This window comes from Sinocyclocheilus rhinocerous, unplaced genomic scaffold (assembly GCF_001515625.1).
Source record: "Sinocyclocheilus rhinocerous isolate Xijiao unplaced genomic scaffold, SAMN03320098_v1.1 scaffold61, whole genome shotgun sequence".
Taxonomy (NCBI): Eukaryota; Metazoa; Chordata; class Actinopteri; order Cypriniformes; family Cyprinidae; genus Sinocyclocheilus; species Sinocyclocheilus rhinocerous.
The window spans coordinates 3175929-3193222 of NW_015640445.1; the positions used below are offsets into that span (position 1 = coordinate 3175929).

Below are 17294 nucleotides of genomic sequence, written 5' to 3' on the forward strand. Positions count from 1 at the left end.
AACGCACTGGATAGCTGGCCAATCAGAGCACACCTCGCTTTTCAGACTGATGAGCTTTGTAAAAATCGACACGTTTCAGAAAGGCGGGGCATAGAGGAGAAACCATAATGTACATTATATGGAAAATAATGTGTTTTTTGAACCTTAAACCGCATAATAACATTGCATTACACCAAATACACAACATAATGTTCTTTTTAGCAACGTCATATGACCCCTTTAAATATGTTTTACTGTACGCTGATAGTTGAATTTAGTACTACATTATTCTTTTGATTGATATCTTAATTTGAAATTACTTACAAAAAGTATTTTTGTGGTTTTGTGCTTGTAAATTAAACTATTTTCATAGTGAAAATGAAGAACTTAAGACATAAATTGTAATTTTAGTGATGTACTATACAATAAAATTATTATACTTATTTTCCACAATAAAAATCATAACTCTTATTATTTTACAGTCAAATTGAATGGGTCAAAAACAGTGGAAATGTGGCCTTAAAAAAACTCAAGTTGTTCATGGTCACTGAAAGATGTCTGTTTACCCAAGTGTGAACAAACTTTTCCAGTTTTTCTCAAATTGTTCAGCCCTAAAAGGATGGTTCACACTGAAAACAAAATTCTTCTGAGTAAAAAGTTTATTTTCTATGCAGATCTCAAACATTCTAGAATTATTATTTCCAAATACAGCTTTTCACATAATCTGGTGAAAATTCATGAATTTTGCATAATGCAATATATCACAGAAAATATTGCAATGTCCTTTTTTCCAATATTGTGCAGCCCTAATACATACTGTACATTTTTAGCAAGGGTTGGAGGTGTTTCTGTTTCTTTGAAGTCACCACGAAATCAAAATGTACAATTCTTGTTGTTTTTTATGGAATGTTATGGTGTTTATTAGACCTTAGAAATTTGTGCCTCAAATATGATACAAAAGGCTATATAGGGTTCAAAAAATGAATGTGTGCACACGGATCCTGAAATATTTCTGAATAACTGTTCAACTTTCCCTTTATTATAACAGAATGACCATCTACTTTTCCTTGTTAAACAGCTGATAGAGCATATCTTCCTCCCTTACTCCAGCTGGAGTGATATGGCTTTGGGCCATCAGTCAGGCCACTCACGGCGCAGACCAACAGGTCCTTTATTCAGAGCGGAATTTCCTGCCTGAAATACGCTACCCTCACCACAACCTCAATCTCCACCTGCAAATGTTTAATCGCAATCACCTTGGAAAGCAAAGCAAAGCCAACCATTCCCTAGCACTGCATTTTCACGACATACAAAACTTTTTCCTAACAGTGCATTAAAGACATTCTCAACATTTCAGACATGTATAAAAAAAAAGCTCTGGGTGTCGAGTTTCCGTTGCCTAAGCCTCTGAGCACACATGAATTCACTGCAAAATGGGCAGTGAAATGGCCTCTAAGTGCCATGTGCCAGAGACAGACATCGCTCTGAGCTACGGAAGATGTTTGACTGTAATATTCACTGGAGCTCGAGTAACTGGAATCAATTAAGCCTTAATGACGAAGACCCCGTGACTTTTTGCGACAATGTCGCCACGGCTTCAGGCAGTTAATCTAATCTAATGTACTCCAAAACAGTTTTCAAGATTCATCACCTCATCACTCAGCCTATGTGCCTCTGGTGGCGTTTGGCAGTCAGGCCTTTCACTTATTTTCACAAATGACCCTTTTAGAGCTAAAAGGCTGTGGCTCAATAATGATACTGACTATGTGAGTCATACATTGTGAACTAATTTGTACCGTAGTCTAATGTTATACCATTTCGAACTGAAGTGAACTTGCACTGGACTCAATATATTATCCATCTGAAAAGAGTGTACACAACTCAGTGCTATTCAAAATCAAGAATAACATAAAGAAACACGAGCAACAAGACATCATGATGGAAGGGGAAATGACTTTCTAGAGGTTTAGGAAAATATGTGAAAAATGGTGCAACAACAATATACAGTGTTCTTTCTTACCCTGGAGCGGAGCCAGCTGATTGGTCGCTGCTCTCTTCCTTCCAGCAGTAGTGGTACCATGGTGTGGTAGTGTTCCAGTTTGTTGAGCACACTTTTTAGTTGCCTCCCTGCGACAAGCAACAGAAAAAGTTCCCATTAGTGTTTCAGTGGGTACCAGAGACACAGTATGTGATGCAGCTGAGCTCTCTCTCTCTCTCTGTGTGTATTGGAGGCAAGAAGTTCAAATGACCAACATTTAAAAGCGGAATTGTAAGCAGTAAGACAGCAGTAAGTAAACAGTGCTGCGGTAAATTAGGACCAGCATGAACAAATGCAGAGATAAAGGCCATTAACTCAATAGAATTTGTAGTCCTAAAACTTGGAAGAGACGCATTATTAAGTTATGGGTTCCCTCTGGATTTCTAATGGGATTTTAGGATGCTGGTTTTCAATTAATGTATAAAATAAAGTTTAAAGATGCACTACGCAGGTTTTTGGGGGTGAGCATTCCATTGTTGTCTTATCCCAAATCCCTATTAAATTTCACAAGTAATTACAATGAAACTGCAATTAACACAGTGAATTAAAAGTGAAATTTTGAAGTAGAAAAAAGCAGCCTTGGTTCCAGAAGTGTTTTTCCCAAAGGGATTTGAAAACATCTTCTCTAAAATGTTACAAGCCGTGAACCAAACCAACCAGCTACAAGGTAAAACACAATATTACAATCTTTGATTTGGAGCAAAAATTAAAAAGTGACAAAATCAGACAAAAAGACAAAGGTATAAGAATCATTGGTAATATAGTTTTTCACCAGGAATTCTTCTGTTAAATATGATTATTTTAAAAATATGTTGAGATAATGCAGACTGATGGCTTCACAGAAGGTCTGTATTTACTACTAAGTCATAGTTAAAAATCAATTACTCCATGGAGAAAATAAAGGGTATTTTTACTTCAAGAACCCGGATATGTTGGCAGATATGGTACTTGCTATCATGCAACATAACTTTGCATGATAAGCATTTCATAGTACTTTAACATCACCTGAAGAGACTTTACAATTTTGTTCTACAATATAAATGACAGTCTTCCCATAAAACAATACATTTCGAAACTATAAAATATAAGCTGCTAACAAGTTGCTGCATATAGTATGGATTACAATGGTTGTATGTTACATCAAGCACATCCTTGTTGAGCACACAGTATTTCCACTATTTTCAAATATTGATAGTAGCTTATGTATTCAACAACTGAAAGAAATTTCTGTATAAAGAAAAAGGAGGTGAGTTGACTGCTGTCTTCCATTCAACTCAGAAAGTCAGAATTTTTACTGTCATACTTGGAAATGTGCAACAGAACAGCACTTGATGTCGAAAATTTCAGTTTATAAACTCATAAGGAAACACTGATAGATGAAGATGATGTAACGTGAACATGGCAGCACCCTGGGAGAGGTACACGGTTGATTAAATATATTCACTTTTATGTGCATACAATGATGAATCAAAGGAATGCTTGATAAATTAGCATTCCAGGTTGGGCTACAATTTGACATAATGACTGAAAACATTTTCATAGAGTATGAAAAAGAGTGCAGTGCATGAATAAGTATGCTGAGTTCATGTCATAATTTGACATCGGTATTTTTTAAGTACAATGGGGTCCAAACGTTTGAGGCCACTGATGAATATGTTTCTGTTTTGTTCTTTTTTATTGCAAAATTTCATTCTTTTTCTCAAACTGGCATGTAATGAGAAGAATGATAAACTTGACTTGACATGCTTCTGTGTTTCGTGAGTGTAGTTGCGTCATCAGTCTAAATCAAAAGACTTCTCTCTTTTCTCTCCCCTCAGTGAAAGCATCGTGCCCCCACAGGGCCAAAGCGTTCCATCCTCAGCTGAACCTCAACACTACGCCATCCATTATGAATGAGGGCGACAGACATGGAGAGAGAGCAAGAAACGAAGAGGAGGTGTAAGAAAGAGAGAGAGACATGCACAATAGAGCAGTGTAGAGAAGTGTAGCCTTAAGAGCGGCTGAAGCAGTGGAGTGACAGCACAACATGTTTTTTTCATCTCTCTAAAGGCTGTAAGCCCTCCCTTCTTTCTTTCTCTCCCTCACTGCAACTCACATACAAACACATACAAACACCTGTCATATTTTATCCCAAAAAAGTTAATATTATATATATATATATATACAGTGGGTACGGAAAGTATTCAGACCCCCTTAAATTTTTCAACATGTATGTGTGTGTGTTTGTGTCTGTGTCTGTGTGTGTGTGTGTGTTTGTGTGTCTGTGTCTATGTCTGTGTCTGTGTGTGTGTGTGTGTGCTGGAGACGCAGTCATTCATGTACGTCTGTAATGGGTGGTCTGGTGTAAACGTGAGTGTGTGTTTCTTTGTGCTAAAGCAAAAGCCTACTCGTTTCCTAATCTGCAACTTCCTGTTCACTTTTTCCCCCTCAGCTATCAGGTATAGATTAATTATATTTTCCACAATAAAAATAAAGCCTCCTTTTAGAATCTTGAAATTGTTTTCAGCCCATTTTCTCTCCAGATTATCATTACTGGAATGCAGTTAAATACTACCATAATTACAGTTATGATTTGCTATTTAAATAATATATCATGACATCTTTTAGTGCAGTAGACTATTTTATTTTAATATGAGTAATATGAAATAATATATAATGACATCTTTTATTACAGTAGGCTATTTGATTTTAATTAGTTTAATAGCTGGAAAATATTTAAATTAAGTTAATCTAAGTTTAATTATATTAAAATAATCTTAATTAAATGCTAAAAGACCAAGTCTATATGTGAAATACATTCTGTATTATTAATAATAAAATATTTTATTATGAGTAACTGAATAAAAAATAATATTTAATCATGTATTATGACATCTATTATATCAGTAGAAGTTTTATTTTAATGGCTTTAAAGATTGGGAAAAATGTTTCAATTGTTATATTTAAATTAAGTTGTCAAGTTATCAATCAAGTTGTTTTTATTATTTATGTATTATTATTAATAAAGTATTTTATTTTATTTTATTATGAACAGCTGAATAAATTAAACAATATCAAATAATATATTGTGACATCTTTCATTGCAGTAGACATTTTTATTCTCATGACTGGAAAATATTTATTATAGTAGGATAAATTATAGTTATAATAAAACAAACAATTAAAATGCTAAAAAATGTGAAATTATTATTATCATTATTGTTGTTGTTGTATTTGTTGTTATTATTATTTTCTTTATGAGTTCTTATATATATATATATATATATATATATACACACACACACATTCTACATTTGTTATATTTATAATTTAGGCATGTAAATGATAAACAAATAGACAAAAAAAGCAGGAAAATCTGCCCCTGCCCCCAGCACTTATTATTTAAAAAAATATTTTATCACATTAAAAGATATATTGGAATAATACATACTATTGTCCTGTAAAAAATAAAAAGCAGTATTTAATAATCATGACAATAATTAATAATATATAATATAATATAATATAATATAATAATAGAATTGTTATTATTAAAGTACCTGCCAAAAGTTTGGAAACATTACAATTATTAATTTAATAAATAGTAATTTTTTTAACAAACATATAGTAAAAAGAGCAATATTGTGAAATAGTATTACAAATAAAAAAAGTTTTCAATTCTAATATATTATAAAATGTAATTTATTCCTTTCATCTCTCTAAAGGCTGTAAGCCCTCCCTTCTTTCTTTCTCTCCCTCACTGCAACTCACATACAAACACATACAAACACCTGTCATATTTTATCCCAAAAAAGTTAATATTATATATATATATATATACAGTGGGTACGGAAAGTATTCAGACCCCCTTAAATTTTTCACTCTTTGTTATAGAATTGTTATTATTAAAGTACCTGCCAAAAGTTTGGAAACATTACAATTATTAATTTAATAAATAGTAATTTTTTTAACAAACATATAGTAAAAAGAGCAATATTGTGAAATAGTATTACAAATAAAAAAAGTTTTCAATTCTAATATATTATAAAATGTAATTTATTCCTGTGATCCAATGCAGAATTGTCTGCATTACATTACATTGCAGTCACATGACCTTTCAGAAATCATTAAAATTTGATTTGATGCTCAAAAACATTTTTTTATTATTATCAATGTTAAAAACAGCTGCTTCATGTTTTGTGTGAAAATTGTGATACATTTTATTTTTCAGGATTCATTGATAAATAGAAATTTCAGTAAACAGCATTTATCAAATATATTTATTACATTTAATCATTCATCAATTTAATGTTTATGATGAATACAATTATTAATTTCTCTCTCTTTTTTTTAAATCTTACCACACATTTTTGTGTGGTATCACTGTTTCCACAAAAATGTTAAGCATCAAAAATGGTTCTTAACATTGATAATAATAAATAGTAAATGTTACTTGAACAACAGGCATATTAGAATGACTGATAATAATAAATAGGCCTAGTAATTTTTTTGAGCAGCAAATCGGCATATTAGAATGATGTCTGAAGTATCGTGACACTGAAGTAACAGCTGCTGAAAATGTAGCTTTGCCATAACAGGAATAAATTACATTTGAAAATATATTGAAATTGAAAACAGTTGTTTTAAATTCAAATTTAAAGTTTTTATTGTATTTTTGAACAAATAAATGCAGTTTCTTTCAAAAACACTAATAATCATCTGCAATATCTGCATTAAAAAAAGTACCATAGTATTACCATTATTGGGCAACCATATAAATGCATGAATATGGTAATTATTCAGTACAGTTCTGTCAATGATTTAAACATGGATTAAATCTGATGTATTACAATCCAGTACCACAATTATACTGTAGTACCTTTTTAAGGTCAGAACAAAGATACTGAACCTCAAATCCTAGAACAAAATGATATGAATGATACTACACAATTGCAGTGAGACACTACAGGAACCAAACAGCCCCTGAAAACACATACTTAGTGCACTAGTATGCCATAAATAGAGAACATATATAGTCAGTGAGAATCTTGTCAGCTCATAATAACACATATTCGGTCTGCAGGGCACACTGGGCTCATAGCTTTCCGCTGCTGGTTTGTCAGACACCCATTATTACCCACGGTTCAGCATTCTGAGGGAGACAGGAAGTGGCACAGCACTCTGGAAACGTCTTTTCTCCCCACTGGGAAGCTATCACTCATGTTTCAATATGTGTTTGTGCACATCCTGTCATTTTGGATTTAATTTATAGCACAGAGGCACACATATGCACAAACCCCCACACTTCTTTTACCCAGACCCAATTTCCTGTCTGTCATTATCATTCAACCTATCCTCTCCTTCTGCTCTTTTTGTCCAAGAAGGATTCAATTCAGGAAGAGGCTTTGCACACTAGAACAAAGCTGACATTTGTGTGTAAACGGGAAATGAGTAATGACATTAAATTGAAAGACATTGTCATGATTTAATGTCCACAATAAATAAACTTACACATGGATAGATAATATACAGTAAGTTATTTTACATAAAATTCTAAATATTACACCCAAACTACCAAAATGGTATCAGATAATAAACCATATACTTTAGCCCTATAAATCCTACCATATCACATTTGATAGGATAATTTCTAAGGCCTCTAAATTATCAAAATGATCAAAAAGTTGCTGAAAACGCCTTCTGTTGTCTGTTTGATGCTTTATACTTTTTTTTTTTTTTATCAAAAAAAGGCCTTTTAGAATATTATTTAAAAGCCATCAGGTTGTGGTAAATGTGTCTTTTTGTAGTGTAATCTGACTTTTATAAGATAAATGTAATGTAAAAAAAATTATATTGTTAGTAATATTTTAACACTTACTGGGCTGAAGCAATTTAGGTTTACTCGATTATACAGATGATTTTTTTTTAGAAAAATTATGTTAAAATGTCAGTATCAAATATGATATTGGGTCCTCATTGATTTGCAGTCTATCTATCTATCTATCTATCTATCTATCTATCTATCTAGTCAGTCTAAAGGTTCAATAAACTATTTTGTGTTTGTGTGTGTGTGTGTGTGCGCGCGTGTATAGACACAGAGAGAGAGAGATTCAATAAATAAACTTTTATATAAAAAATAAATTAAATTAAATTTTATGAGTATATATATATATATATATATATATATATATAGGCCTACTAATTAATAGTTTATTTATTGAACAGTTTATTTATTGAACCTCTCTCACTCGCTCACTCTCTCTCTCTCTCTCTCTCTATATATATATACAGACTATGGGGTTAATATACATTTGTACCGAATACCAACCGATATACATGTGCTATAAATTTTCATGGTATTTAAAGGACTTCCATATATAAATAAATAAATAAAAATAAACATACCAACACCTCTCGTCATAATGCAACACAGTCACACACCATATCAGCAAAACTACCAGAGCTCAAGGCATTTCATTGTCACCAGTATTCACACACCATCCAATCCGTAAATAACAATATGTTTTTGTACACAGTGTCTAGCTTTGGCAAAACTCTCCCTGCATCTAAATAGAGTGCAACAGTGGGGTTCTGGAAGTAAACATCCCATTCACTTTCTCCACACAAACAGGTTTTTACAAATAGTGTATAAACTTCCCAAAACGGACCTACCATGAGCTCTGCAAGTTATTAAATCAATGGCACATGCTTTTGTTGAACTTGTCAGTCAACATTATTTACATTTTTTAATACATTTTTTATAGTCTTCTTACAATTTCAAACAAATTATAGACTATATTAGAATTTGACTATTTTTCAATAAACATCAAATATTTTGTTTTTTATAATAGTTTTATATTAAATATAAATAGTTTTATATTGCATCATTGTTTTTGTTTTCTATTCCATCATTTGCAGTGCATTATGATCTGCTTAATTCATTGTTGAACTTGTCTAGCTTTGCTTTTCTCCAATGTTCAAAAATTGTCATTGATCTTGATTGTTGTTTGGTTTGGTTTATAGCCTTTTTAGAATCCCCATGGAGGAAATTAACAGGAAAAATACTTCCTGAACCAAGACTGCTGAAGAAGTGGGCGGTCATTGTTTTACTCTATATGCATAAATCTCTGACGCACAGTATGCAGACAGTGTACTTTTTCTGCCTAAATTCTGAAATGTGCAAACAGTTGACATTTTGATATTCCATAAGGCCATAAAATTCATACTCGGTTGTCCTAACAGTGTGTAACATTAGCATTGTTTGGAATGTGGCTATGTGTACCTCCTGCTTGCTTTTCCTTCTTTTTTTTCCTTCCCTTCACGCCCATGTCACGTTCAAGCTATTTGAAGGCCTGATGACTTAACCAGATTTATTAGTCTAGTGTCAACGTGAAACCCTAGAGAATGTGTGTGTGCATATGCGCATGCGCGTATGGATATGCTTTATTGAACATAATGAAATTCCATTGAGGCTTCTAACTAAATACAACACTGATAGTAGCAGGCCAAACAATTCATCAGTACACCATCTAATGAAGCTTGAGTGCTTTATAGATGTTCTGTTGGATATGTTTGGGGCCAAAGAGAGGAAATAAAGCAAAGATCTGAGGTATAATAAAAAAAAGACATACCATAAATGCATAAATTAGATGCTGCTGCTCAGTAATTATTTGTTTAACATATTTAGCTATATTCCCTTTATTGATAACAGGCCACATAGGAAAAGTCCAAGATGTTTAGTAGCTTTTATGTGGGAATTTGAATTACATGTGTTGAGAACCACTGCACATGTTTGTAATGGTGTAAATTAATCCAACGTGAGAGACTTTTACTGTATTCTTTATGTCTAAAAAAAGCTTTTGATGAAATTCTCGGAAACTGACAGGCATTGATTATTCACACATGTTCCACTCAGATTTTACATCCATGTATTTGATCATAGAGGAGTGGCAATGCCACATAAAAAAAAAAAAAAAAAAGTTTAAATAGAAGTCCAATAAAGTACATCCATCCATCATAAAAAGTGCTCCACACGGCTCCGGGGGACTAATAAAAGCCTCTTGAAGTGAATTAATGTGTTTGTGTAAGAAAAATATCCATGTTTAAAACTTTATAGACCATAATCTCTAGCTCCCTCTAACTGTCATACACACATTCATGAGAGAGTGGCGTTTCAGCGGATGATATATAGGACGATTGTTTTCATCTGAAAGAATAAAGTCTTATACACCTAAGATGACTTGAGGGTGAGTACATCATGGGATAATTTTCATTTTTGGGTGAACAATCTAGGGCTGCCCCCTAATAGTCGACTAACCGTTAGTCGTCCAGAAGAGGCTTGGTCGGCAAAAATTTTTTTAGTTGCAGAAAAAAAAATCCACAGGCGAAGTCACGCAGTCCGTGTCAGACAGGTCGTTAACGGCTGGTCTATGTAGGCTAGTACATCGGGCAGGACACCCAAACCCTCGCCTATCATTCATCGACCTCAAATATGGCTTATCATCTGAAATATGTAAGTATTAGCAATTTTACATGGCTGCTCAATCTAATGTTAAGCTAACCTAGAAAAATGTGCGCTATTGAAGTGTTTCTGTGGAGTGTAGAAGCGCGCTCACTGCAGGACAGATGGAGGCGCCGGTGCGCTCACTTGCTCTTAAAATACTTATTTTTGGTCATACAGATAAGAGTAATATATCTTTCGAATCTGTAAAGACGCTACGTTTATTTATGTGCACTCACAATAACAATAAAACATTGCACTTTTTTGAAATAATGAAAGCAAACAGGATGCGCTTTCTGCCGTCTCGGTCTCTGTGAACTTGAGTGCAAAACTCAGAAACTCTGTGTATATTTGCCTTACATATCTATAGAGAGCGAAATGTCTACTTTCAAATAATAATAATAAATAATTTGTTACATTTATATAGCGCTTTTCTGGGTACTCAAAGCGCTTTACATGAAAGAGGGGGAATCTCCTCAACCACCACCAGTGTGCAGCATCTACCTGGATGACAAATGAACCAATTCAAATGGAAAACAAATATTCTCTGATTATGAATCATGCATACAGGCGCGTCCTTTCTGCGGAAATGAGTCAGTGTCGCCGACTTCATATCTTAAATTGAAAACCAAGAAAGCACAGTTTATCAATACATTATTAAAATGTTAATGCAGCCTCCTTACTGTTTTTCCCTGACACATTCATAATCATTAGCTTCTGCGGTGGACTGTGGCAAGCTTTATGCATGTGCTTGAGAGCTTAGGCTATGTAGGCAATTAAAGGCTTATTATAATGATTTAAATTGTTTATTAATAAATGTGCGATTAGTCGACTAATGCTTCAAATGTCGAGGGCAGCCCTGGAACAATCCCATTAAATTTTCTACAAAAAGTACTTGTTACTTACTTTGTCAAGTCTGTGTAAAGCATAAGTTACGACCAATCTTACTTCAGTATTGTGACATATTTCTGAGAAAAGAATTTGATTTCAATTTTCAATTTTGATTTCATGTGGTCTGTAAGTATAAAATGTAGAAGTGCTGATTTGACATACTCCATCCTTCTGCTCAAAATATCTATTTAAGAAAGAGGGTCTAATAGTCAAACACACTGTCAAACATACTGGATAGAGCTTAAATAGCTAAAAGCTTAGTTATGAATCATTAGGGGTCAGCCCACTTGGGCTCTGAGGATCATGTTACTTCCAGTTCTTGACTTATTTTGAGTCAGACCAGACCAAAACACTGATCTGTTAACTTGAGACTCATTCTGACCGAATCACTGAATCAGTAAGTCATTATTAACTGCAGCAATTGGCTACATTCACATTTACAAAATAATTATTACATTTGTGTGGAACAGTTTAACTGTTTCATTGGAAACAATTAATTGAAAACTATTTTTTGGAACTTGAATTGTCTCATTGGAAACAATTCACATTCAAAAGACTTATTTGTTCATGAAATGGACATCAGAGCGTGGCTGTATCCGAAATTGCACTTCCCTAGTAGTAGTTGGCGAAAATTAGTATGTGAAAAGAGGAGAATGCCTGAATTCACAGTTCATAATAATGTAGGTGAAAAGTACCCGAATGTCTTACTACTTCCAGTGAAATTCTGAAGTGTGTGTATTATGGACACTTTACTATGCCATAGGAGAGGAGTTGTGAATGGCAGTGAAGTGACGTAACTGATGCTGACAGGTCACATGAAAATGACAACATGACCACTGTAGTACATCCGTATTTCATTCATACTACACATGATCACAAAGTAATCACTTATTCAAGCACCTACTCAGAGAGTATGCGATTTCACCAAAACAATTGGTTCAAAAGAATCATCTGTTCATGAACTAAACATCAGAGTGTGTCTCTGTTGTGCTCAGCCGAATCATAGAAAATAATTTTTGTTCGTGCACTGAACATCAGAGTAGTGTCAGTTTTTCACTTCAAAACATTTTCTGAAATGTAGTGGAGTAAAAATTAAGATGTTATTCTTTAAAAAGAAGACGTAAAAGTTTCACAATATGAAAATGATACTTCGATAAAGTACTAAAGTTTGTTACCGCCAAACCAGCACAAGTGCATGTTAAACATGTTTTAATGAGCATGTTGATCAAATGCTCTCGCTTGCTTATAAATGTTTCCTTATATAAAACCATAAATTCCTTTAGCGAAACCAATCACTTAATGAATACACCGTGATCAGCAGGCAGAGTTCAGTCTTACTAAATTGCTTTCCAGCTCACCAGTCACTTCCAACGTATCTCAAATTCAGAATCAGTAATGAGGACTTTCTTCTACCACTAGGCAGACAAGTTAATGATAAGTTTCTTGTTTGCAGTGTCTTCAGGTTTCTGAGTAGATGAGTTGAATACATTAGTTCTCTCCTAACAGCCTAAAAAAGCACCGTCAGCACTCTGAGAGTCAGCTGCTCCAACAAGACGAGAGGTGAGAGATTGGGGAGGAAAGCGCGATAGTGAGTGAGAGAACCGGAGATTAAGAGTGCGTGTGTCAGATAGAGAGAGTGAGTGTGTTGGTAAATGGCTAATGCGGGTGTGATGGAGAATCTACAGACTTTATGACCTTGCTATAATAATCTCTCTCTCTGGCTCTGTCTGTCATTCTCTCACTCTCTGAGCTCACTGGTATCGATGTGTAGCTACAGATTATGATTTTGAGGCTCTCTGGCGGGGAAAGAAATGAGAGTTTGGAAGATCGACATCTTAAATGGTTGAGGCTAACTATGAGTGGCATCTTATGGTATTAGCCTCTTTAAACAGTGGCCCTTAGGTTAAGGATTCCTGCTGTTCATCTTTCTCTTCAAAAACATATTTATCCTGGGACGCATATATAAATCTGAAAAACACTCTTTATTTTAATAAATTAATACACTACTGGATTATAGCCACATTTGAATTATACTTGTAATATAACATTTTCAGTTTAAAAAATGCAAGAAAGCAGGAAAAGTGATCTCAGATAAGCAATAGACAGACATGATAGATAGATAGATAGATAGAATAAATATTGATGTTGATATTTGAATAAACAAATGATTTATGAATTTGTTTCTTTTAAGGGTTGTAAATATCTGTCCTCCTCACCAACAAAATGTGTTTTTGACATATTAAAACATATATAATATATATATAAATATTCTGTTACATCAGATATTAAAAACACAATGTCTGCATGCGTTATAAGTAGTGCTGTCAAACGATTAATCGCGATTAACCGCATCCAAAATTAAAATTGTATTTACATAATATATCTGTGTGTACTGTGTATATTTATTATGTATATATAAATACACACACATACAGTATATATATTGAAAATATTTACATGTATTTACATGTATATACTTTTATTCATATAATTTATATTATATATAAATATATTTAATATATCGATGTAACATATTTTTCATGTGTGTATTCATATATACATAATAAATATACACATACATAAACCAAAAATTTGAAGACAGCTTAGATGTCTAATATGTCTGACATTTAGACATGTTTGCACTCTCAGAGAAAACGACACACACAATGACAGCGAAAGACTAATGAGTGCAGAGAGCTTAGACCTGTACCACCTGACTGCACAAACTGATCCCTATTGTCTGAGCCAGAATCAATAACTGGGCGTTTCTGCCAATCAGTGAATGAGAGTGTGTTTGTGTGTGTGTGTGTGGCATTGAGCTTTGGATCAATGCAGAGAACAACAGGGGTCTGTTCAACATGTCAAAACTGTTTCAGAAACAGTGAAAGTGGTCTCAGCTCCTTATATTTGAAAAATTGAGATGAACGTAAGACTGAAATGCATCTGCCTTACATTAATCCAGAGATATTTGATCATCCTGTACATTTGGATGATTGGCTTATGTGTGTTAGTGTGTGTAACTCTCCAGGAGGTAAAACCAGACCCCTCCCATAGAGAATGGACGGAGGCCAAAGCCACAGTGAGGTGATTCACATGACTGGGACAGACCTGAATCCTTTTAAAAAGAAACACACAAACACACACATGGTCCAGCTCATGAGGGTGCGGTTAAACTGTGTCAAAGTTTGTTGATCACTTCACCCCACCCTTCAACAAAAAGCATTATCCAAAAAACTCTACATGAGTGTCTCTAGCTATCTCTTTCTCACATGAAAACCAAACACACACAGGAAGGGAACTGTAGCTTTCAGTGGAAATTCTCACCAAATTGACCACTATTTTATCAATATGTTCCTCTTTCTCTGTCAGAATTTACTAGGGCTGGTCACACTACACTTTTCGTTCCATTGACTTCCATTCATACAAATGTGAATGCAGGAGACAGGAAACCCAAGCTTATGTGAATTTCACTGGGTTCGACTGTATATTATTTTTACATTTCCATTGTATTATATGTTGAATTATAAGATGTGTCACAGAGTGTGACACTGTATTATGACCATTGTGGTGTCCCATAGAAATGTGGCAAGGTCAAAGTCTAAGTGTGACTGCAGCTTGAGAATGAATTGCGCCCACTGACACTGCCATTTACTTCCACATGCTGTCTTGTTTTTGCATCTGATTCAAGGAATGGATTATGAAAACCATACATAATTATGCAAAACAGCACAAATGTGCCTCTAAAACACTAAATGCAATTTTGCATATAGGTTCTGAGTGCTGTGGTGTGGAGGATGTGGCAGATTACTATAATCTGGTATACATTGCTGAAATTGTATAGCATTGATGCACCACTGTGATCCAAACACCTGAATCGACTCTTTAAAATGTCAAAATGTGCTTGACTACTAGAGTTGTGTGATATGTATCATCCACAATAACACTGCAAATGATATTTTAACAATAACAAAACAACATCTTTGTCACTTTGCAAAACCCAAACATAAATGAATCTGCGTGTTTGAATGAATGATTTGAGTGAATGATTCAATAACCCATTCATAAAGACATTGGCTCCATCTGAAATCGCACAATTCCCTACTATATAGTAGGAAAAATGTATAAGCAAAGAGCAGTAAGTCTGAATTCACTGTATTTATAATATAATAGGCAAAAATACTTGGATGTTCTACTAATTCCAGAAAGATTCTAAAGTGCAGATTCAGTGGAGACTTTACCATGCCATGAGGCCATGGGAGATGATCTGTGAATTGCAGTGAATGCAACATAACTGACACTGGTAGGTCATATGACAATGACAACATGACAAATATAGTATGACCAGATTGCATTCATTCTAAATGGTTGCAAAGTAAGTGCTAATTCAAAAGAAGTACCTACTCAGAGAGTATGCAACTTTAGACACAGCCAATCACTTTTATTGTTTCTAAATGAATCTGTCGATTTGAACAAAACGCTTGAATGAAAAATTCACTGACTCACTTATTAAGACAGTGACCTGCTGCCACCCACTGGCAGTTTTAGTTTTATATTTATCATTATCAGTATATCATTTATTTGTCAATATCACACACCTGCCTGATTATAAATCAAAAACATACGCAAACATCTCTTTTAAGAGGTTTTTGCACTGAAATTCCGTGTGCGACAAATTTACTGAATTTATCCCAAAGAGTCTGGCAATACAAAGCAACTTTAAGTGATTAGTAGCCATTCAAAGCGGATACAGAATTCAAATATTTGGGATTATGATTAGAATCGGGAATTCTGGATCAGCAATTCCACCCGCTCCACCAGATAATAAGGATTTCAACCATGGATGAACATATTATAAACACATACACACACAAACAGTCTCAGTGCACAAGAAACAAATTAGCCATGGATGGATAGACTCAAATTGCATTTTAATGGCTCTAGGTACTTTTTGCTGTCATGTGTGATACTGTGAAACCATGTCAGCCCTGCTAACTTCAGGAACTTGTCAGCACTGGGAATGAGGTGCTAATAAGAGGAAATATGAGACACACACACTTGCATACTCAAAAGTGTCTGGCATTAAGCGCAAAGCCAAGGTACTGCCCTCAAAAAGTGTCCAAGACAGCGCCCCTCAGTGGCTAAACCGCTTTCATGCACACAATATATACACACAAAGACACAAAAGTAACTTAAATAATAAAGAAAGGCATATAAGAAACATATGACTGTTCACAGGTTCTTTTTGTTCGCATTCTGTTTCATTTGCTGTGATCAAACCGAGAGTTTCGAGAGTCCCCTGCAATCACAGCTCAAAGACGTATTATCATCCTGCCTTTGCTGTAATTACTATTTTTCTGAACACCAGCTTAGAGGAGCATGTGTGCACTCTTGTGAAAGAGAGAGCAGAGGAGGAGAGCATTTGAGATGTGTGGAACAGATGTGTAGGAACAATACGATCTGATGAATTAAATGGTGAAATTCACAGATAAAAGAGAAAACTTAACCCTAATTGACCTAATGATTAACATACACACACCATTTACTTGCCATGCTGTGTAAATAAATGCAGCACATGTACATGCCAAAAACAAAGCCTATTTCAAACCTAATCCCACTGACCTAATAAAACTGTGGAGTACTGACAAGCACATTGCTGATAATAAATGCATATCACTGCTCAAATGCAATTTCAATATAGCTGAATTTCACCTGTATTATATTTGACTGTAAAATGAATGTGTCAGTGCATTTAAATGAGTTCTTATAGTAAAAAATACAAGGAAAGTAATAATAAAAAAACAATGCATTAAGAAGCATACAACAGATGTACATATATTGTACATTTTGTGGCTGTTTAAAATGTGTGAATATATATATATATATATATATATATATGTATACATATAT

The 17294-nt window shown here is 34.1% G+C and overlaps 1 protein-coding gene across 2 annotated transcripts in view; it reads right to left on the reverse strand.

Moving 5' to 3' along the window:
• The window catches only part of adam12b (ADAM metallopeptidase domain 12b), a 102664-nt gene that overhangs the window by 83988 nt on the left and 1382 nt on the right, over window positions 1-17294 (reverse strand). For both annotated transcript variants that reach the window (XM_016568861.1, XM_016568860.1), the window contains exon 2: window positions 2000-2106. In XM_016568861.1, coding sequence (XP_016424347.1) covers window positions 2000-2106 — 107 coding nt within the window. The remainder of the gene's footprint in view (window positions 1-1999; window positions 2107-17294) is intronic.